Source organism: Oncorhynchus clarkii, chromosome 27 (assembly GCF_045791955.1).
Source record: "Oncorhynchus clarkii lewisi isolate Uvic-CL-2024 chromosome 27, UVic_Ocla_1.0, whole genome shotgun sequence".
NCBI lineage: Eukaryota > Metazoa > Chordata > Actinopteri > Salmoniformes > Salmonidae > Oncorhynchus > Oncorhynchus clarkii.
The window spans coordinates 27,096,777-27,121,879 of NC_092173.1; the positions used below are offsets into that span (position 1 = coordinate 27,096,777).

The 25,103-nt window shown below is 35.7% G+C and overlaps 1 protein-coding gene across 4 annotated transcripts in view; it reads left to right on the forward strand.

Annotated features, from left to right (window-relative positions):
- The window catches only part of LOC139385521 (RNA-binding protein Musashi homolog 2-like), a 494,242-nt gene that overhangs the window by 430,807 nt on the left and 38,332 nt on the right, over window positions 1-25,103 (forward strand). For 2 of the 4 annotated variants that reach the window (XM_071130644.1, XM_071130643.1), the window contains exon 11: window positions 22,308-22,427. In XM_071130644.1, coding sequence (XP_070986745.1) covers window positions 22,308-22,427 — 120 coding nt within the window. The remainder of the gene's footprint in view (window positions 1-22,307; window positions 22,428-25,103) is intronic. The other 2 variants (XM_071130645.1, XM_071130646.1) reach the window with 1 other exon arrangement.

The following is a 25,103-nucleotide window of genomic DNA, read 5'->3' on the forward strand; positions in this document are numbered from 1 at the left end:
ACCAGCTAAATATATGGAAACCTGTAGAAACTACCAGCTAAATATATAGAAACTTGCAGAAACTACCAGCTAAATATATAGAAACCTGCAGAAACTACCAGCTAAATATATAGATACCTGCAGAAACTACCAGCTAAATATATAGAAACCTGTATAAACTACCACCTAAATATATAGAAACCTGTAGAAACTACCAGCTAAATATATAGAAACCTGCAGAAACTACCAGCTAAATATATAGATACCTGCAGAAACTACCAGCTAAATATATAGAAACCTGTATAAACTACCAGCTAAATATATAGAAACCTGTATAAACGACCAGCTAAATATATAGATACCTGCAGAAACTACCAGCTAAATATATAGAAACCTGTATAAACTACCAGCTAATTATATAGAAACCTGTAGAAACTACCAGCTAAATATATAGAAACCTGTAGAAACTACCAGCTAAATATATAGAAACCTGTAGAAACTACCAGCTAAATATATAGAAACCTGTAGAAACTACCAGCTAAATATATAGAAACCTGTAGAAACTACCAGCTAAATATATAGAAACCTGTAGAAACTACCAGCTAAATATATAGAAACCTGTAGAAACGACCAGCTAAATATATAGAAACCTGCAGAAACGACCAGCTAAATATATAGAAACCTGTAGAAACTACCAGCTAATTACATAGAAACCTGCAACAACTACCAGCTAAATATATAGAAACCTGTAGAAACTACCAGCTAAATATATAGAAACCTGTATAAACTACCAGCTAAATATATAGAGACCTGCAACAACTACCAGCTAAATATATAGAAACCTGCAGAAACGACCAGCTAAATATATAGAAACCTGCAGAAACTACCAGCTAATTATATAGAAACCTGTAAAACCTGTATATAGAAACTACCCAGCTAAATATATAGAAACCTTCAGAAACTACCAGCTAAATATATAGAAACCAGCTTAATATATAGAAACCTGCAGAAACTACCTGCTAAATATATAGAAACCTGCAACAACTACCAGCTAAATATATAGAAACCTGTAGAAACTACCAGCTAAATATATAGAAACCTGTAGAAACTACCAGCTAAATATATAGAAACCTGTAGAAACTACCAGCTAAATATATAGAAACCTGTAGAAACTACCAGCTAAATATATAGAAACCTGTAGAAACGACCAGCTAAATATATAGAAACCTGCAGAAACTATCAGCTAAATATATAGATACCTGCAGAAACTACCAGCTAAATATATAGAAACCTGTATAAACTACCAGCTAAATATATAGAAACCTGTATAAACGACCAGCTAAATATATAGATACCTGCAGAAACTACCAGCTAAATATATAGAAACCTGTATAAACTACCAGCTAATTATATAGAAACCTGTAGAAACTACCAGCTAAATATATAGAAACCTGTAGAAACTACCAGCTAAATATATAGAAACTGTAGAAACTACCAGCTAAATATATAGAAACCTGTAGAAACTACCAGCTAAATATATAGAAACCTGTAGAAACTACCAGCTAAATATATAGAAACCTGTAGAAACTACCAGCTAAATATATAGAAACCTGTAGAAACGACCAGCTAAATATATAGAAACCTGCAGAAACGACCAGCTAAATATATAGAAACCTGTAGAAACTACCAGCTAATTACATAGAAACCTGCAACAACTACCAGCTAAATATATAGAAACCTGTAGAAACTACCAGCTAAATATATAGAAACCTGTATAAACTACCAGCTAAATATATAGAGACCTGCAACAACTACCAGCTAAATATATAGAAACCTGCAGAAACGACCAGCTAAATATATAGAAACCTGCAGAAACTACCAGCTAATTATATAGAAACCTGTAGAAACTACCAGCTAAATATATAGAAACCTTCAGAAACTACCAGCTAAATATATAGAAACCTGCAACAACTACCAGCTAAATATATAGAAACCTGCAGAAACTACCTGCTAAATATATAGAAACCTGCAACAACTACCAGCTAAATATATAGAAACCTGTAGAAACTACCAGCTAAATATATAGAAACCTGTAGAAACTACCAGCTAAATATATAGAAACCTGTAGAAACTACCAGCTAAATATATAGAAACCTGTAGAAACTACCAGCTAAATATATAGAAACCTGTAGAAACGACCAGCTAAATATATAGAAACCTGCAGAAACTATCAGCTAAATGAATAGAAACCTGCAGAAACTACCTGCTAAATTAATAGAAACCTGCAGGACCTAACAGCTAATTAAATAGAAACCTGTAGAAACTACCAGCTAAACATATAGAAACCTGCAGAAACTACCTGCTAAATATATAGAAACCTGTAGAAACTACCAGCTAAATATATAGAAACCTGCAGAAACTACCAGCTAAATATATAAAAACCTGCAGAAACTACCAGCTAAATATATATAAACCTTCAGAAACTACCAGCTAAATATATAGAAACCTGTAGAAACTTCCAGCTAAATAAATATAAACCTTCAGAAACTACCAGCTAATTATATAGAAACCTTCAGAAACTACCAGCTAATTATATAGAAACCTGTAGAAACTACCAGCTAAATATATAGAAACCTGTAGAAACTTCCAGCTAAATAAATATAAACCTTCAGAAACTACCAGCTAAATATATAGAAACCTTCAGAAACTACCAGCTAAATATATAGAAACCTGCAGAAACTACCAGCTAAATATATAAAAACCTGCAGAAACTACCAGCTAAATATATAGAAACTTGCAGAAACTACCAGCTAAATATATAGAAACCTGTAGAAACTACCAGCTAAATATATAGAAACCTTCAGAAACTACCAGCTAAATATATAGAAACTTGCAGAAACTACCAGCTAAATATATAGAAACCTGCAGAAACTACCAGCTAAATATATAGAAACCTGTAGAAACTACCAGCTAAATATATAGAAACCTTCAGAAACTACCAGCTAAATATATAGAAACTTGCAGTAACTACCAGCTAAATATATAGAAACCTGCAGAAACTACCAGCTAAATATATGGAAACCTGTAGAAACTACCAGCTAAATATATAGAAACTTGCAGAAACTACCAGCTAAATATATAGAAACCTGTAGAAACTACCAGCTAAATATATAGAAACCTGTAGAAACTACCAGCTAAATATATAGAAACCTGTAGAAACTACCAGCTAAATATATGGAAACCTGTAGAAACTACCAGCTAAATATATGGAAACCTGTAGAAACTACCAGCTAAATATATAGAAACTTGCAGAAACTACCAGCTAAATATATAGAAACCTGCAGAAACTACCAGCTAAATATATAGATACCTGCAGAAACTACCAGCTAAATATATAGAAACCTGTATAAACTACCACCTAAATATATAGAAACCTGTAGAAACTACCAGCTAAATATATAGAAACCTGCAGAAACTACCAGCTAAATATATAGATACCTGCAGAAACTACCAGCTAAATATATAGAAACCTGTATAAACTACCAGCTAATTATATAGAAACCTGTAGAAACTACCAGCTAAATATATAGAAACCTGTAGAAACTACCAGCTAAATATATAGAAACCTGTAGAAACTACCAGCTAAATATATAGAAACCTGTAGAAACTACCAGCTAAATATATAGAAACCTGTAGAAACTACCAGCTAAATATATAGAAACCTGTAGAAACTACCAGCTAAATATATAGAAACCTGTAGAAACGACCAGCTAAATATATAGAAACCTGCAGAAACGACCAGCTAAATATATAGAAACCTGTAGAAACTACCAGCTAATTACATAGAAACCTGCAACAACTACCAGCTAAATATATAGAAACCTGTAGAAACTACCAGCTAAATATATAGAAACCTGTATAAACTACCAGCTAAATATATAGAGACCTGCAACAACTACCAGCTAAATATATAGAAACCTGCAGAAACGACCAGCTAAATATATAGAAACCTGCAGAAACTACCAGCTAATTATATAGAAACCTGTAGAAACTACCAGCTAAATATATAGAAACCTTCAGAAACTACCAGCTAAATATATAGAAACCTGCAACAACTACCAGCTTAATATATAGAAACCTGCAGAAACTACCTGCTAAATATATAGAAACCTGCAACAACTACCAGCTAAATATATAGAAACCTGTAGAAACTACCAGCTAAATATATAGAAACCTGTAGAAACTACCAGCTAAATATATAGAAACCTGTAGAAACTACCAGCTAAATATATAGAAACCTGTAGAAACTACCAGCTAAATATATAGAAACCTGTAGAAACGACCAGCTAAATATATAGAAACCTGCAGAAACTATCAGCTAAATATATAGATACCTGCAGAAACTACCAGCTAAATATATAGAAACCTGTATAAACTACCAGCTAAATATATAGAAACCTGTATAAACGACCAGCTAAATATATAGATACCTGCAGAAACTACCAGCTAAATATATAGAAACCTGTATAAACTACCAGCTAATTATATAGAAACCTGTAGAAACTACCAGCTAAATATATAGAAACCTGTAGAAACTACCAGCTAAATATATAGAAACCTGTAGAAACTACCAGCTAAATATATAGAAACCTGTAGAAACTACCAGCTAAATATATAGAAACCTGTAGAAACTACCAGCTAAATATATAGAAACCTGTAGAAACTACCAGCTAAATATATAGAAACCTGTAGAAACGACCAGCTAAATATATAGAAACCTGCAGAAACGACCAGCTAAATATATAGAAACCTGTAGAAACTACCAGCTAATTACATAGAAACCTGCAACAACTACCAGCTAAATATATAGAAACCTGTAGAAACTACCAGCTAAATATATAGAAACCTGTATAAACTACCAGCTAAATATATAGAGACCTGCAACAACTACCAGCTAAATATATAGAAACCTGCAGAAACGACCAGCTAAATATATAGAAACCTGCAGAAACTACCAGCTAATTATATAGAAACCTGTAGAAACTACCAGCTAAATATATAGAAACCTTCAGAAACTACCAGCTAAATATATAGAAACCTGCAACAACTACCAGCTTAATATATAGAAACCTGCAGAAACTACCTGCTAAATATATAGAAACCTGCAACAACTACCAGCTAAATATATAGAAACCTGTAGAAACTACCAGCTAAATATATAGAAACCTGTAGAAACGACCAGCTAAATATATAGAAACCTGCAGAAACTATCAGCTAAATGAATAGAAACCTGCAGAAACTACCTGCTAAATTAATAGAAACCTGCAGAACCTAACAGCTAATTAAATAGAAACCTGTAGAAACTACCAGCTAAACATATAGAAACCTGCAGAAACTACCTGCTAAATATATGGAAACCTGTAGAAACTACCAGCTAAATATATGGAAACCTGTAGAAACTACCAGCTAAATATATAGAAACTTGCAGAAACTACCAGCTAAATATATAGAAACCTGCAGAAACTACCAGCTAAATATATAGATACCTGCAGAAACTACCAGCTAAATATATAGAAACCTGTATAAACTACCACCTAAATATATAGAAACCTGTAGAAACTACCAGCTAAATATATAGAAACCTGCAGAAACTACCAGCTAAATATATAGATACCTGCAGAAACTACCAGCTAAATATATAGAAACCTGTATAAACTACCAGCTAAATATATAGAAACCTGTATAAACGACCAGCTAAATATATAGATACCTGCAGAAACTACCAGCTAAATATATAGAAACCTGTATAAACTACCAGCTAATTATATAGAAACCTGTAGAAACTACCAGCTAAATATATAGAAACCTGTAGAAACTACCAGCTAAATATATAGAAACCTGTAGAAACTACCAGCTAAATATATAGAAACCTGTAGAAACTACCAGCTAAATATATAGAAACCTGTAGAAACTACCAGCTAAATATATAGAAACCTGTAGAAACTACCAGCTAAATATATAGAAACCTGTAGAAACGACCAGCTAAATATATAGAAACCTGCAGAAACGACCAGCTAAATATATAGAAACCTGTAGAAACTACCAGCTAATTACATAGAAACCTGCAACAACTACCAGCTAAATATATAGAAACCTGTAGAAACTACCAGCTAAATATATAGAAACCTGTATAAACTACCAGCTAAATATATAGAGACCTGCAACAACTACCAGCTAAATATATAGAAACCTGCAGAAACGACCAGCTAAATATATAGAAACCTGCAGAAACTACCAGCTAATTATATAGAAACCTGTAGAAACTACCAGCTAAATATATAGAAACCTTCAGAAACTACCAGCTAAATATATAGAAACCTGCAACAACTACCAGCTTAATATATAGAAACCTGCAGAAACTACCTGCTAAATATATAGAAACCTGCAACAACTACCAGCTAAATATATAGAAACCTGTAGAAACTACCAGCTAAATATATAGAAACCTGTAGAAACTACCAGCTAAATATATAGAAACCTGTAGAAACTACCAGCTAAATATATAGAAACCTGTAGAAACTACCAGCTAAATATATAGAAACCTGTAGAAACGACCAGCTAAATATATAGAAACCTGCAGAAACTATCAGCTAAATATATAGATACCTGCAGAAACTACCAGCTAAATATATAGAAACCTGTATAAACTACCAGCTAAATATATAGAAACCTGTATAAACGACCAGCTAAATATATAGATACCTGCAGAAACTACCAGCTAAATATATAGAAACCTGTATAAACTACCAGCTAATTATATAGAAACCTGTAGAAACTACCAGCTAAATATATAGAAACCTGTAGAAACTACCAGCTAAATATATAGAAACCTGTAGAAACTACCAGCTAAATATATAGAAACCTGTAGAAACTACCAGCTAAATATATAGAAACCTGTAGAAACTACCAGCTAAATATATAGAAACCTGTAGAAACTACCAGCTAAATATATAGAAACCTGTAGAAACGACCAGCTAAATATATAGAAACCTGCAGAAACGACCAGCTAAATATATAGAAACCTGTAGAAACTACCAGCTAATTACATAGAAACCTGCAACAACTACCAGCTAAATATATAGAAACCTGTAGAAACTACCAGCTAAATATATAGAAACCTGTATAAACTACCAGCTAAATATATAGAGACCTGCAACAACTACCAGCTAAATATATAGAAACCTGCAGAAACGACCAGCTAAATATATAGAAACCTGCAGAAACTACCAGCTAATTATATAGAAACCTGTAGAAACTACCAGCTAAATATATAGAAACCTTCAGAAACTACCAGCTAAATATATAGAAACCTGCAACAACTACCAGCTTAATATATAGAAACCTGCAGAAACTACCTGCTAAATATATAGAAACCTGCAACAACTACCAGCTAAATATATAGAAACCTGTAGAAACTACCAGCTAAATATATAGAAACCTGTAGAAACGACCAGCTAAATATATAGAAACCTGCAGAAACTATCAGCTAAATGAATAGAAACCTGCAGAAACTACCTGCTAAATTAATAGAAACCTGCAGAACCTAACAGCTAATTAAATAGAAACCTGTAGAAACTACCAGCTAAACATATAGAAACCTGCAGAAACTACCTGCTAAATATATAGAAACCTGTAGAAACTACCAGCTAAATATATAGAAACCTGCAGAAACTACCAGCTAAATATATAAAAACCTGCAGAAACTACCAGCTAAATATATATAAACCTTCAGAAACTACCAGCTAAATATATAGAAACCTGTAGAAACTTCCAGCTAAATAAATATAAACCTTCAGAAACTACCAGCTAATTATATAGAAACCTTCAGAAACTACCAGCTAATTATATAGAAACCTGTAGAAACTACCAGCTAAATATATAGAAACCTGTAGAAACTTCCAGCTAAATAAATATAAACCTTCAGAAACTACCAGCTAAATATATAGAAACCTTCAGAAACTACCAGCTAAATATATAGAAACCTGCAGAAACTACCAGCTAAATATATAAAAACCTGCAGAAACTACCAGCTAAATATATAGAAACTTGCAGAAACTACCAGCTAAATATATAGAAACCTGTAGAAACTACCAGCTAAATATATAGAAACCTTCAGAAACTACCAGCTAAATATATAGAAACTTGCAGTAACTACCAGCTAAATATATAGAAACCTGCAGAAACTACCAGCTAAATATATGGAAACCTGTAGAAACTACCAGCTAAATATATATAAACTTGCAGAAACTACCAGCTAAATATATAGAAACCTGCAGAAACTACCAGCTAAATATATGGAAACCTGTAGAAACTACCAGCTAAATATATAGAAACCTGCAGAAACGACCAGCTAAATATATAGAAACCTGCAGAAACTACCAGCTAATTATATAGAAACTTGCAGAAACTACCAGCTAAATATATAGAAACCTGCAGAAACTACCAGCTAAATATATAGATACCTGCAGAAACTACCAGCTAAATATATAGAAACCTGTATAAACTACCACCTAAATATATAGAAACCTGTAGAAACTACCAGCTAAATATATAGAAACCTGCAGAAACTACCAGCTAAATATATAGATACCTGCAGAAACTACCAGCTAAATATATAGAAACCTGTATAAACTACCAGCTAAATATATAGAAACCTGTATAAACGACCAGCTAAATATATAGATACCTGCAGAAACTACCAGCTAAATATATAGAAACCTGTATAAACTACCAGCTAATTATATAGAAACCTGTAGAAACTACCTGCTAAATATATAGCAACCTGTAGAAACTACCAGCTAAATATATAGATACCTGCAGAAACTACCAGCTAAAAATATAGAAACCTGTAGAAACTACCAGCTAAATATATAGATACCTGCAGAAACTACCAGCTAAATATATAGAAACCTGTAGAAACTACCAGCTAAATATATAGAAACCTGCAGAAACTACCAGCTAAATATATAGAAACCTGTAGAAACTACCAGCTAAATATATAGAAACCTGTAGAAACTACCAGCTAAATATATAGAAACCTTCAGAAACTACCAGCTAAATATATAGAAACCTGCAGAAACTACCAGCTGAATATATAGAAACCTGTATAAACTACCAGCTAAATATATAGAAACCTGTATAAACGACCAGCTAAATATATAGATACCTGCAGAAACTACCAGCTAAATATATAGAAACCTGTATAAACTACCAGCTAAATATATAAAAACCTGCAGAAACTACCAGCTAAATATATAGAAACCTTCAGAAACTACCAGCTAAATATATAGAAACCTGTAGAAACTTCCAGCTAAATAAATATAAACCTTCAGAAACTACCAGCTAATTATATAGAAACCTGTAGAAACTACCAGCTAATTATATAGAATCCTGCAGAAACTACCAGCTAAATATATAGAAACCTGTAGAAACTTCCAGCTAAATAAATATAAACCTTCAGAAACTACCAGCTAAATATATAGAAACCTGCAGAAACTACCAGCTAATTATATAGAAACTTGTAGAAACTACCAGCTAAATATATAGAAACCTGCAGAAACTACCAGCTAAATATATAGAAACCTGTAGAAACTTCCAGCTAAATAAATATAAACCTTCAGAAACTACCAGCTAAATATATAGAAACCTGCAGAAACTACCAGCTAAATATATAGAAACTTGTAGAAACGACCAGCTAAATATATAGAAACCTGCAGAAACTACCAGCTAATTATATAGAAACCTGTAGAAACTACCAGCTAATTATATAGAATCCTGCAGAAACTACCAGCTAAATATATAGAAACCTGTAGAAACTTCCAGCTAAATAAATATAAACCTTCAGAAACTACCAGCTAAATATATAGAAACCTGCAGAAACTACCAGCTAAATATATAGAAACTTGTAGAAACGACCAGCTAAATATATAGAAACCTGCAGAAACTACCAGCTAAATATATAGAAACCTGTAGAAACTACCAGCTAAATATATGGAAACCTGTAGAAACTACCAGCTAAATATATGGAAACCTGTAGAAACTACCAGCTAAATATATAGAAACTTGCAGAAACTACCAGCTAAATATATAGAAACTTGCAGAAACTACCAGCTAAATATATAGAAACCTGTAGAAACTACCAGCTAAATATATAGAAACCTGCAGAAACTACCAGCTAAATATATAGAAACCTGTAGAAACTACCAGCTAAATATATAGAAACCTGTAGAAACTACCAGCTAAATATATAGAAACCTGCAGAAACGACCAGCTAAATAAATAGAAACCTGTAGAAACTACCAGCTAAATATATAGAAACCTGCAGAAACTACCAGCTAAATATATAGAAACCTGTAGAAACTACCAGCTAAATATATAGAAACCTGTAGAAACTACCAGCTAAATATATAGAAACCTGCAGAAACGACCAGCTAAATATATAGAAACCTGTAGAAACTACCAGCTAAATATATAGAAACCTTCAGAAACTACCAGCTAAATATATAGAAACCTTCAGAAACTACCAGCTAAATATATAGAAACCTGCAGAAACTACCAGCTAAATATATAGAAACCTGTAGAAACTACCAGCTAAATATATGGAAACCTGTAGAAACTACCAGCTAATTATATAGAATCCTGCAGAAACTACCAGCTAAATATATAGAAACCTGCAGAAACGACCAGCTAAATATATAGAAACCTGTAGAAACTACCAGCTAAATATATGGAAACCTGTAGAAACTACCAGCTAATTATATAGAATCCTGCAGAAACTACCAGCTAAATATATAGAAACCTGCAGAAACTATCAGCTAAATATATAGATACCTGCAGAAACTACCAGCTAAATATATAGAAACCTGTATAAACTACCAGCTAAATATATAGAAACCTGTATAAACGACCAGCTAAATATATAGATACCTGCAGAAACTACCAGCTAAATATATAGAAACCTGTATAAACTACCAGCTAATTATATAGAAACCTGTAGAAACTACCAGCTAAATATATAGAAACCTGTAGAAACTACCAGCTAAATATATAGAAACCTGTAGAAACTACCAGCTAAATATATAGAAACCTGTAGAAACTACCAGCTAAATATATAGAAACCTGTAGAAACTACCAGCTAAATATATAGAAACCTGTAGAAACTACCAGCTAAATATATAGAAACCTGTAGAAACGACCAGCTAAATATATAGAAACCTGCAGAAACGACCAGCTAAATATATAGAAACCTGTAGAAACTACCAGCTAATTACATAGAAACCTGCAACAACTACCAGCTAAATATATAGAAACCTGTAGAAACTACCAGCTAAATATATAGAAACCTGTATAAACTACCAGCTAAATATATAGAGACCTGCAACAACTACCAGCTAAATATATAGAAACCTGCAGAAACGACCAGCTAAATATATAGAAACCTGCAGAAACTACCAGCTAATTATATAGAAACCTGTAGAAACTACCAGCTAAATATATAGAAACCTTCAGAAACTACCAGCTAAATATATAGAAACCTGCAACAACTACCAGCTTAATATATAGAAACCTGCAGAAACTACCTGCTAAATATATAGAAACCTGCAACAACTACCAGCTAAATATATAGAAACCTGTAGAAACTACCAGCTAAATATATAGAAACCTGTAGAAACGACCAGCTAAATATATAGAAACCTGCAGAAACTATCAGCTAAATGAATAGAAACCTGCAGAAACTACCTGCTAAATTAATAGAAACCTGCAGAACCTAACAGCTAATTAAATAGAAACCTGTAGAAACTACCAGCTAAACATATAGAAACCTGCAGAAACTACCTGCTAAATATATAGAAACCTGTAGAAACTACCAGCTAAATATATAGAAACCTGCAGAAACTACCAGCTAAATATATAAAAACCTGCAGAAACTACCAGCTAAATATATATAAACCTTCAGAAACTACCAGCTAAATATATAGAAACCTGTAGAAACTTCCAGCTAAATAAATATAAACCTTCAGAAACTACCAGCTAATTATATAGAAACCTTCAGAAACTACCAGCTAATTATATAGAAACCTGTAGAAACTACCAGCTAAATATATAGAAACCTGTAGAAACTTCCAGCTAAATAAATATAAACCTTCAGAAACTACCAGCTAAATATATAGAAACCTTCAGAAACTACCAGCTAAATATATAGAAACCTGCAGAAACTACCAGCTAAATATATAAAAACCTGCAGAAACTACCAGCTAAATATATAGAAACTTGCAGAAACTACCAGCTAAATATATAGAAACCTGTAGAAACTACCAGCTAAATATATAGAAACCTTCAGAAACTACCAGCTAAATATATAGAAACTTGCAGTAACTACCAGCTAAATATATAGAAACCTGCAGAAACTACCAGCTAAATATATGGAAACCTGTAGAAACTACCAGCTAAATATATATAAACTTGCAGAAACTACCAGCTAAATATATAGAAACCTGCAGAAACTACCAGCTAAATATATGGAAACCTGTAGAAACTACCAGCTAAATATATAGAAACCTGCAGAAACGACCAGCTAAATATATAGAAACCTGCAGAAACTACCAGCTAATTATATAGAAACTTGCAGAAACTACCAGCTAAATATATAGAAACCTGCAGAAACTACCAGCTAAATATATAGATACCTGCAGAAACTACCAGCTAAATATATAGAAACCTGTATAAACTACCACCTAAATATATAGAAACCTGTAGAAACTACCAGCTAAATATATAGAAACCTGCAGAAACTACCAGCTAAATATATAGATACCTGCAGAAACTACCAGCTAAATATATAGAAACCTGTATAAACTACCAGCTAAATATATAGAAACCTGTATAAACGACCAGCTAAATATATAGATACCTGCAGAAACTACCAGCTAAATATATAGAAACCTGTATAAACTACCAGCTAATTATATAGAAACCTGTAGAAACTACCTGCTAAATATATAGCAACCTGTAGAAACTACCAGCTAAATATATAGATACCTGCAGAAACTACCAGCTAAAAATATAGAAACCTGTAGAAACTACCAGCTAAATATATAGATACCTGCAGAAACTACCAGCTAAATATATAGAAACCTGTAGAAACTACCAGCTAAATATATAGAAACCTGCAGAAACTACCAGCTAAATATATAGAAACCTGTAGAAACTACCAGCTAAATATATAGAAACCTGTAGAAACTACCAGCTAAATATATAGAAACCTTCAGAAACTACCAGCTAAATATATAGAAACCTGCAGAAACTACCAGCTGAATATATAGAAACCTGTATAAACTACCAGCTAAATATATAGAAACCTGTATAAACGACCAGCTAAATATATAGATACCTGCAGAAACTACCAGCTAAATATATAGAAACCTGTATAAACTACCAGCTAAATATATAAAAACCTGCAGAAACTACCAGCTAAATATATAGAAACCTTCAGAAACTACCAGCTAAATATATAGAAACCTGTAGAAACTTCCAGCTAAATAAATATAAACCTTCAGAAACTACCAGCTAATTATATAGAAACCTGTAGAAACTACCAGCTAATTATATAGAATCCTGCAGAAACTACCAGCTAAATATATAGAAACCTGTAGAAACTTCCAGCTAAATAAATATAAACCTTCAGAAACTACCAGCTAAATATATAGAAACCTGCAGAAACTACCAGCTAATTATATAGAAACTTGTAGAAACTACCAGCTAAATATATAGAAACCTGCAGAAACTACCAGCTAAATATATAGAAACCTGTAGAAACTTCCAGCTAAATAAATATAAACCTTCAGAAACTACCAGCTAAATATATAGAAACCTGCAGAAACTACCAGCTAAATATATAGAAACTTGTAGAAACGACCAGCTAAATATATAGAAACCTGCAGAAACTACCAGCTAATTATATAGAAACCTGTAGAAACTACCAGCTAATTATATAGAATCCTGCAGAAACTACCAGCTAAATATATAGAAACCTGTAGAAACTTCCAGCTAAATAAATATAAACCTTCAGAAACTACCAGCTAAATATATAGAAACCTGCAGAAACTACCAGCTAAATATATAGAAACTTGTAGAAACGACCAGCTAAATATATAGAAACCTGCAGAAACTACCAGCTAAATATATAGAAACCTGTAGAAACTACCAGCTAAATATATGGAAACCTGTAGAAACTACCAGCTAAATATATGGAAACCTGTAGAAACTACCAGCTAAATATATAGAAACTTGCAGAAACTACCAGCTAAATATATAGAAACTTGCAGAAACTACCAGCTAAATATATAGAAACCTGTAGAAACTACCAGCTAAATATATAGAAACCTGCAGAAACTACCAGCTAAATATATAGAAACCTGTAGAAACTACCAGCTAAATATATAGAAACCTGTAGAAACTACCAGCTAAATATATAGAAACCTGCAGAAACGACCAGCTAAATAAATAGAAACCTGTAGAAACTACCAGCTAAATATATAGAAACCTGCAGAAACTACCAGCTAAATATATAGAAACCTGTAGAAACTACCAGCTAAATATATAGAAACCTGTAGAAACTACCAGCTAAATATATAGAAACCTGCAGAAACTACCAGCTAAATATATAGAAACCTGTAGAAACTACCAGCTAAATATATAGAAACCTTCAGAAACTACCAGCTAAATATATAGAAACCTGCAGAAACTACCAGCTAAATATATAGAAACCTGCAGAAACTACCAGCTAAATATATAGAAACCTGTAGAAACTACCAGCTAAATATATGGAAACCTGTAGAAACTACCAGCTAATTATATAGAATCCTGCAGAAACTACCAGCTAAATATATAGAAACCTGCAGAAACGACCAGCTAAATATATAGAAACCTGTAGAAACTACCAGCTAAATATATGGAAACCTGTAGAAACTACCAGCTAATTATATAGAATCCTGCAGAAACTACCAGCTAAATATATAGAAACCTGCAGAAACTACCAGCTAAATATATAGAATCCTGCAGAAACTACCAGCTAAATATATAGAAACCTGTAGAAACTACCAGCTAAATATATGGAAACCTGTAGAAACTACCAGCTAATTATATAGAATCCTGCAGAAACTACCAGCTAAATATATGGAAACCTGTAGAAACTACCAGCTAATTATATAGAAACCTGTAGAAACTACCAGCTAAATAAATGGAAACCTGTAGAAACTACCAGCTAATTATATAGAATCCTGTAGAAACTACCAGCTAAATATATGGAAACCTGTAGAAACTACCAGCTAAATATATGGAAACCTGTAGAAACTACCAGCTAAATATATAGAAACTTGCAGAAACTACCAGCTAAATATATAGAAACCTGCAGAAACTACCAGCTAAATATATAGATACCTGCAGAAACTACCAGCTAAATATATAGAAACCTGTATAAACTACCACCTAAATATATAGAAACCTGTAGAAACTACCAGCTAAATATATAGAAACCTGTATAAACTACCAGCTAAATATATAGAAACCTGTATAAACGACCAGCTAAATATATAGATACCTGCAGAAACTACCAGCTAAATATATAGAAACCTGTATAAACTACCAGCTAATTATATAGAAACCTGTAGAAACTACCTGCTAAATATATAGAAACCTGTAGAAACTACCAGCTAAATATATAGATACCTGCAGAAACTACCAGCTAAATATATAGAAACCTGTAGAAACTACCAGCTAAATATATGGAAACCTGTAGAAACTACCAGCTAATTATATAGAATCCTGCAGAAACTACCAGCTAAATATATAGAAACCTGCAGAAACGACCAGCTAAATATATAGAAACCTGTAGAAACTACCAGCTAAATATATGGAAACCTGTAGAAACTACCAGCTAATTATATAGAATCCTGCAGAAACTACCAGCTAAATATATAGAAACCTGCAGAAACTACCAGCTAAATATATAGAATCCTGCAGAAACTACCAGCTAAATATATAGAAACCTGTAGAAACTACCAGCTAAATATATGGAAACCTGTAGAAACTACCAGCTAATTATATAGAATCCTGCAGAAACTACCAGCTAAATATATGGAAACCTGTAGAAACTACCAGCTAATTATATAGAAACCTGTAGAAACTACCAGCTAAATAAATGGAAACCTGTAGAAACTACCAGCTAATTATATAGAATCCTGTAGAAACTACCAGCTAAATATATGGAAACCTGTAGAAACTACCAGCTAAATATATGGAAACCTGTAGAAACTACCAGCTAAATATATAGAAACTTGCAGAAACTACCAGCTAAATATATAGAAACCTGCAGAAACTACCAGCTAAATATATAGATACCTGCAGAAACTACCAGCTAAATATATAGAAACCTGTATAAACTACCACCTAAATATATATAAACCTTCAGAAACTACCAGCTAAATATATAGAAACCTGCAGAAACTACCAGCTAATTATATAGAAACTTGTAGAAACTACCAGCTAAATATATAGAAACCTGCAGAAACTACCAGCTAAATATATAGAAACCTGTAGAAACTTCCAGCTAAATAAATATAAACCTTCAGAAACTACCAGCTAAATATATAGAAACCTGCAGAAACTACCAGCTAAATATATAGAAACTTGTAGAAACGACCAGCTAAATATATAGAAACCTGCAGAAACTACCAGCTAATTATATAGAAACCTGTAGAAACTACCAGCTAATTATATAGAATCCTGCAGAAACTACCAGCTAAATATATAGAAACCTGTAGAAACTTCCATCTAAATAAATATAAACCTTCAGAAACTACCAGCTAAATATATAGAAACCTGCAGAAACTACCAGCTAAATATATAGAAACCTGCAGAAACTACCAGCTAAATATATAGAAACCTGTAGAAACTACCAGCTAAATATATGGAAACCTGTAGAAACTACCAGCTAAATATATGGAAACCTGTAGAAACTACCAGCTAAATATATAGAAACTTGCAGAAACTACCAGCTAAATATATAGAAACTTGCAGAAACTACCAGCTAAATATATAGAAACCTGTAGAAACTACCAGCTAAATATATAGAAACCTGCAGAAACTACCAGCTAAATATATAGAAACCTGTAGAAACTACCAGCTAAATATATAGAAACCTGTAGAAACTACCAGCTAAATATATAGAAACCTGCAGAAACGACCAGCTAAATAAATAGAAACCTGTAGAAACTACCAGCTAAATATATAGAAACCTGCAGAAACTACCAGCTAAATATATAGAAACCTGTAGAAACTACCAGCTAAATATATAGAAACCTGTAGAAACTACCAGCTAAATATATAGAAACCTGTAGAAACTACCAGCTAAATATATAGAAACCTGTAGAAACTACCAGCTAAATATATAGAAACCTTCAGAAACTACCAGCTAAATATATAGAAACCTGCAGAAACTACCAGCTAAATATATAGAAACCTGCAGAAACTACCAGCTAAATATATAGAAACCTGTAGAAACTACCAGCTAAATATATGGAAACCTGTAGAAACTACCAGCTAATTATATAGAATCCTGCAGAAACTACCAGCTAAATATATAGAAACCTGCAGAAACGACCAGCTAAATATATAGAAACCTGTAGAAACTACCAGCTAAATATATGGAAACCTGTAGAAACTACCAGCTAATTATATAGAATCCTGCAGAAACTACCAGCTAAATATATAGAAACCTGCAGAAACTACCAGCTAAATATATAGAATCCTGCAGAAACTACCAGCTAAATATATAGAAACCTGTAGAAACTACCAGCTAAATATATGGAAACCTGTAGAAACTACCAGCTAATTATATAGAATCCTGCAGAAACTACCAGCTAAATATATGGAAACCTGTAGAAACTACCAGCTAATTATATAGAAACCTGTAGAAACTACCAGCTAAATAAATGGAAACCTGTAGAAACTACCAGCTAATTATATAGAAACCTGTAGAAACTACCAGCTAATTATATAGAATCCTGCAGAAACCTCCAGCTAATTATATAGAAACCTGTAGAAACTACCAGCTAAATATATAGAAACCTGTAGAAACTACCAGCTAAATATATAGAAACCTTCAGAAACTACCAGCTAAATATATAGAAACCTGTAGAAACTACCAGCTAAATATATAGAAACCTGCAGAAACGACCAGCTAAATATATAGAAACCTGCAGAAACTACCAGCTAAATATATAGAAACCTGCAGAAACTACCAGCTAAATATATAGAAACCTTCAGAAACTTCCAGCTAAATATATAGAAACCTGCAGAAACTACCAGCTAAATATATAGAAACCTGTAGAAACTACCAGCTAAATTAATAGAAACCTGTAGAAACGACCAGCTAAATATATAGAGACCTGCAACAACTACCACCTAAATATATAGAAACCTGCAGAAACTACCAGCTAAATATATGGAAACCTGTAGAAACTACCAGCTAATTATATAGAATCCTGCAGAAACTACCAGCTAAATATATAGAATCCTGCAGAAACTACCAGCTAAATATATAGAGACCTGCAACAACTACCACCTAAATATATAGAAACCTGCAGAAACGACCAGCTAAATATATAGAAACCTGCAGAAACTACCAGCTAAATATATAGAATCCTGCAGAAACTACCAGCTAAATATATGGAAACCTGTAGAAACTACCAGCTAATTATATAGAAACCTGTAGAAACTACCAGCTAAATATATGGAAACCTGTAGAAACTACCAGCTAAATATATAGAAACCTTCAGAAACTTCCAGCTAATTATATAGAAACCTGTAGAAACTACCAGCTAATTATATAGAAACCTGTAGAAACTACCAGCTAAATTAATAGAAACCTGTAGAAACTACCAGCTAAATATATAGAAACCTGTAGAAACTACCAGCTAAATATATAGAAACCTGTAGAAACTACCAGCTAAATTAATAGAAACCTTCAGAAACGACCAGCTAAATATATAGAAACTTGCAGAAACGACCAGCTAATTATATTGAAACCTGCAACAACTACCAGCTAAATTAATAGAATCCTGTAGAAACTACCACCTAAATATATAGAAACTTGCAGAAACTTCCAGCTAAATATATAAAATCCTGCAGAAACTACCAGCTAAATAAATAGAAACCTGCAGAAACTACCAGCTAAATATATGGAAACCTGTAGAAACTACCAGCTAAATATTGGCTTTATCTCTCCAGTAATAACGGAGCCATGAAATTGATTTGATGTCGCTGACGCTCTCCTGGGCGGCGTCTTTGCAGTCTGTGAATACAAAACAATGAACCTCCACAGCTGCCCTAAGATCTATTAATTAACCCAGCTAATCCCCAGCATGTTATCTCTCTCCACAACTTTGCCCATCGAACGCCAACTTTGGAACACAGAGGCTACAGGCTGCCGAGTCGCAACATTGGCAGTGAAGGAGAAACAAAGATTGACACTTTTTTGGTCTCGTGAAATTTTGGAATTTGTTGGGAAATGTTTGGCTTGATGTCTGAGGAAATTGGAGGGCAGGTAGCAAATCATTTGTATGCCTTTGAGAATCCAAGCTCAGTATGAACACAGTGTGAAAAGCATACTTGTCCAATCTTACCCAACTGTGCTGCCACAGGAAGAAATAAAGAAAGAGCTATATTTCTGTTCATCATGACCTTATCTACCAGCCAGTCTCTCTCTCTCTCGGCATGGTCCTACTCCACATTGACCTCCAGGCCCTTACACATGGAATGTCCCTGTAGTAGGGGAACCACCTCATCCTGGACACCACAGTGTTCCTCTTAACCCCCAGCACCCCTTAACACAGCCCCTCAGAGCACAGCATTCAGGCCCACTTACCTCCACCAGCTCTGTTTTTCCTCTCCCTGGCTAGCACCTCGTTTCCACTCATTGCTTTCGTCCTCTTTTCTCTGCCCTTTCTCCTGGTGCCTTTTTGTGGACTGGTCTAGTGAGTGGGCCTGCCTCAAGGCAAGGGCACCACATCGCTCAATAACTTCCTCCTGCGGACAGCTCGCTGTCCTATCATATGCTCACTGGCGTCTCCCCTCTCAATATTACACGTCAACTCAGGCCTTTGTTCAGACTTAATCTCATCCTAAATTCCAATTTGTTGATTATATATTAGCACCACATCAGAGGTTATTAAGTCCGCTAATAGAACAGGATGGGGACTGGCTTTGTTTAATAAGAGAGAAGAGAAAGAAGTGGAGAAAGAGTGAATTACATCCCTCCTGTCTGATGGCAACTATCTGCCAATGTCACTGCTCCATTGTGTCTGGGCCCTTTATCATGAATAGCCCTCTGCAGCCAAATATGTTTTAATTAGTGAGAGATATGGTCTGTAATTATATTTATATCATAATAACTAACCACTGACTGACTGAGTCCTCGTCCTCCTTGCTGGGTCTTTCATTGTCTCCCTCTATAATGATGATATTTAATTATGATGTTTGAACATCATAAGATCCAGTCAAAGTCAAAGACCCTCGACGGGCGAGTACACACACTCTGGAGCTGGTTCGTGTTCATTTGCTCTGTGCACTCTCTCTCACTCACTCACTCTCTCTCTCACTCACTCACTCTCTCTCTCTCTCTCTCTCTCTCTCACACTCACACTCTCTCACACTCACTCACTCTTTCGCTCTCTCTCTCTCTCTCTCTGTCTCTCTCTTTCTATCTCTCTCTCTCTCTCTCTCTCTCTCTCTCTCTCACACACTCACACACTCTCTCTCTCTAACTCTCACACTCACACACACTCTCTCTAACTCTCACACTCACACTCTCTCTAACTCTCACACTCACACTCTCTCTCTCTCTCTCTCTCTCTCTCTCTCTCTCTCGCTAACTCACACACACACATAGACACAGCAGCTCTCAGCCATGTTCATCCCTTTATTATCAAAGGCTACAACTGTATTTTTGACAAAGCAAACCAAAATAAAACTTTACTGGTTACCGTTGCTTATCAAAGCCTAAACAGTAGCTGAATAGTTGGCCAACTGCAACTCCCTCTTCTTTGTGTGAATATGTTGAAAGAATAGGTAACCACGAAGATGTTCATTAGAAGGCTATTGTCCACAGTCTACCTATTGACTGGCCTATGCATTGTTTAACTGAGTGCATACTGCACGTAAGGATCTTTGTAGAATGCTGTGGAGACGTCTTCTTTGTTGCATTCGTTGGCAAGTTAGATAATTGACAGGGAAAGAGATAATGAAGAGCAGAAAAATACTTGTGTGCTTTCAAGCCACAGACAATTGAGCCTCATTGTATTATGAATATTGGGAACAATGCTGTAACACTTTAAAGCAAGGAACATTTAAATATGCACACTCTCCTCTCCTCTATCTAGAATCTCCTCAACCTGTGTCCTCCTGTCCCAGCCAACCTCCACCCAAAGGGCACTCAGAACCAAGCGATGAATCTCAGATGCCCAGACTCATAATAATGCCAAGTTTACCCAGTCACCTTTCTTCCACAAATCATCCCTCCATCCCCCTGTTCCTCCCTCGTTCCCCAGGCCCAGTGGTCCGCCGGGGCTGCAACAGCCGTTCACGCTGCCTGGAGACCAAATTATCCCTTTGATTGGTTGAGTTCCAAGGCATAAACCTCGCCGGCTGACAACTGCGGCTGATTCGCTCTCCCGACTTTACGGCTTTCTCTTTCACTCCCTCCTACCTTCCTCTGCACAGAGCGCACGGAGCCAGCGAGAGAAATTACTTAAGTGGACTACAAAGTGTGCGAGCGTGTTCCAAATGTCCATATCGGTCTTCATGGTGCATGATGTTGGTTATGTTTCCAAGTTAACACTTTATTCCCTGTTCTTGAGGATCTGGATGACTGGTCCCTCCCCCTGATACAGCTTGCCAACTAGAAGATTCCCTCACTCGTTTTTTCCTCATGTTAGAAAGCAATGTCACTTGCTAATCCAAAACTAATCCCAGTTACTGGGCATATAGAGAGATATACACGCTAACACACACTCACAGTCACTCTCTCTCAAACGAGCCAATCCCCAACCTATACACGCAGATAAAAACGTGCACTCTCTCTCACACAACCCTACTCCCCGTACACACACAGTCACACACACACTCAATCTCTTTCACACAATCCGACCCCTCCACACACACTCTCTCTCTCTCCCACACACACTGATGCCTTGTCCCCCTCTGTCCCCCAGGCTTCCCAGCGACGGCGTATGGACCGGTGGCAGCGGCGGCAGTGGCGGCAGTGCGTGGCTCAGGTAGGGGGGCCCGTGGAAGAGGTGGCTACATGGCATACCAGCAGAACGCAGGGGCAGGTAAACGCTCTGTCGGTATTCTGTGTGGCTACTGCGACGCTCCATGCTCTGTTCTCACTGGCCGCCGATAACTGCTCTCTCACCTGCTGCATACACACGCACACAAACATACACATAAACACACACACACACACACACACACACACACACACACACACACACACACACACACATACATACACGCTTCATAGACAAGAGAGGATAGAAGGAGGATGCTAAACTCCCCGTTCTCTCCTCACTTGCCTCTGCACTGGCTAGAATAGACAGAGGGTGAGGATAGGACCAGGGTAGCAGTCTTTAGTTGTCTTGTTTCAGAGCTACTATACCTGCCAGCTCTGTGTTTGATAGGTAGGAATACTACCTACTGTAATGTACCTCCACAGTACAATATGTGACTGCAAATCCAGGGAGCAGGATGTTGATTTCTCATGTGTTGGTCATATCACTCATACATCTCTATCAGCGAAGGCTCCTAACTTGAAATCAGCATGTGCAATTGAAACCTTTGTGCAAATGTCCTATTGATATCGATGAGTTTACTCAAAAGTCTTAGTTCTACATGAATCTCAAGTTGGGATACGGCTCATCAAGTCTCTGAATAACCAAGCCAGCATCATGAGAGTCCAGATTCTTTGTAGTGCCACGCTCTACCAACTTGTAGCTCAGTTGGTAGAGCATGGCGCTTGTAACGCCAGGATAGTGGGTTCAATTCCCACGACCACCCATACATAAAATGTATGCATATGTGACTGTAAGTCGCTTTGGATAAAAGGGTCTGCTTAAATTGGTTCACTTGTTGACTTTTTTTATTTGCTGGCTGTTGATTGGCTAGTACGAAAACTTAATCAATCACACTGATTTTGTCCACAGACACAGAAATATAAAGGTAAATAAACACTGGAGAAAAACAAGAGGTGGGGCTGGAATTGACAGATGGCATTTTGGCTGCGAGGGAAAATGATTGGGCACTCTAATTGTCTGTCAGAAAGCCTGGCCCCTTACAGTTAGGCTTGGAGGTTCAGCCTAACATACACCACACACACACACACACACACACAAACTCACTATTCACACACCACACACGCACATGCACACATATACACACACACACACACACACGCACGCACGCACACACACACACATGCACCTGATATGAGAAATCAAAGCAGAGACCTCACTTTGATGCCTTTTGACCTAGGTGGATCTGAGGGATGAGGACCGAGGCAAGTATAAATAAAGGCTATGGTTAGACTAGACTGGGTTTATCCAAGTTAGTGCTGGGCTGGCCTAGGCAATAAAGCTAAGCTGAGCTTGGCGAGGCAGAGAGCCAGTAACAGAGCTAGCCCTTGGCTACAGTATGTTGCTCCAGCTCTTCCACTGACTGTCTCCTGGATGATTCTGTCACTCTATCACGCTCACGGAGAACCAGAAGGGAAGGCCAGGGACCAGCAGGGCCCACAGGGCTGACATTTAGACTTGACCTTTCCCTGCAACTTCATCTAGTACTTACTACCAAGAGACATGATTCTACCCACTCCCCTCTGCATAGATATTGTCTGAAGTGATTGAGCAGATGGAATATTCATATATACTTGTAGCTGGGTAGCTTAGCCACCATGCTAACTCATTTTTATGTGATGCTAAAGGATGGCTCTCACAGTAATAATAACATGCTGTATTGTTCTGTGTTGTTACTGTAACTCACTCATCATCAAGAACAAGACAGTCATGTGTTTGAATGTTTTGAAGTGATTGAGCGGATGTTTGCAGATGTAGGTCCTTGTAGCACATCTGTTCCATACAACTGGTTCTGTTCACATGGGATCCTGTTAGGCTGTTGTATGACAGATTATTTATTTATACAAAAGATGACTTGACCTAAACCTGAGGAAGATGTTAACACATTACCCATCAAACACATGCGTGTCAGTACAGGATACCCCCTCTTAGCCCCCCAGGCCTACCCAGCCTCCCCCTGACGTGCCCTAGGGCATCATGGTCTAGATGAAATATTATTTCATCTGATAGAGGGAGCGTGTATAGGCGTGTAGGGATGTTGGACATGCTAATCAGTTGGATCTGCTGCTGGAAAACAATAGTGTTTAAGACTAGAAATACACATTTGATCCACCCGCAATCCTCAGATCATGATGCCGTTCTTTATCTAGATTAAGATTTCATGATATTATTTTCCCCTTTCACCAATAAATCTCTCAAAGCAAAGTCAGGAACAATTTCATGTCAGATTCTTCTGTTTTGAAGTTATTAAACCGGAGCAGAATGTGCTTATAGATGATCACACTCTTCTAATAGAACATGGCCTGCTTCAAAGTTGTCTAGTGCAGAAGACCAGCAGTGTGGATCAAACTCAAACTAAAGGTGCCGTTGGTAGACACACACACACACACACACACACACACACACACACACACACACACACACACACACACACACACACACACACACACACACACACACACACACACACACACACTCAGTGAAGAAGAAACCAATTCAACCCCCTTTGTGCTTAGAGGTACACTGGTTAAAGGACATACAGAGAGATGGGAGCAATGGGAGTCTGTGATTGGTGGTGAATGTGACCAGTTGTTTCTGTCTCTGACTTGGTTGGGCCTTGCAGAGAGCCTATGGTCCTGACTGGGACACTCCTCTGCT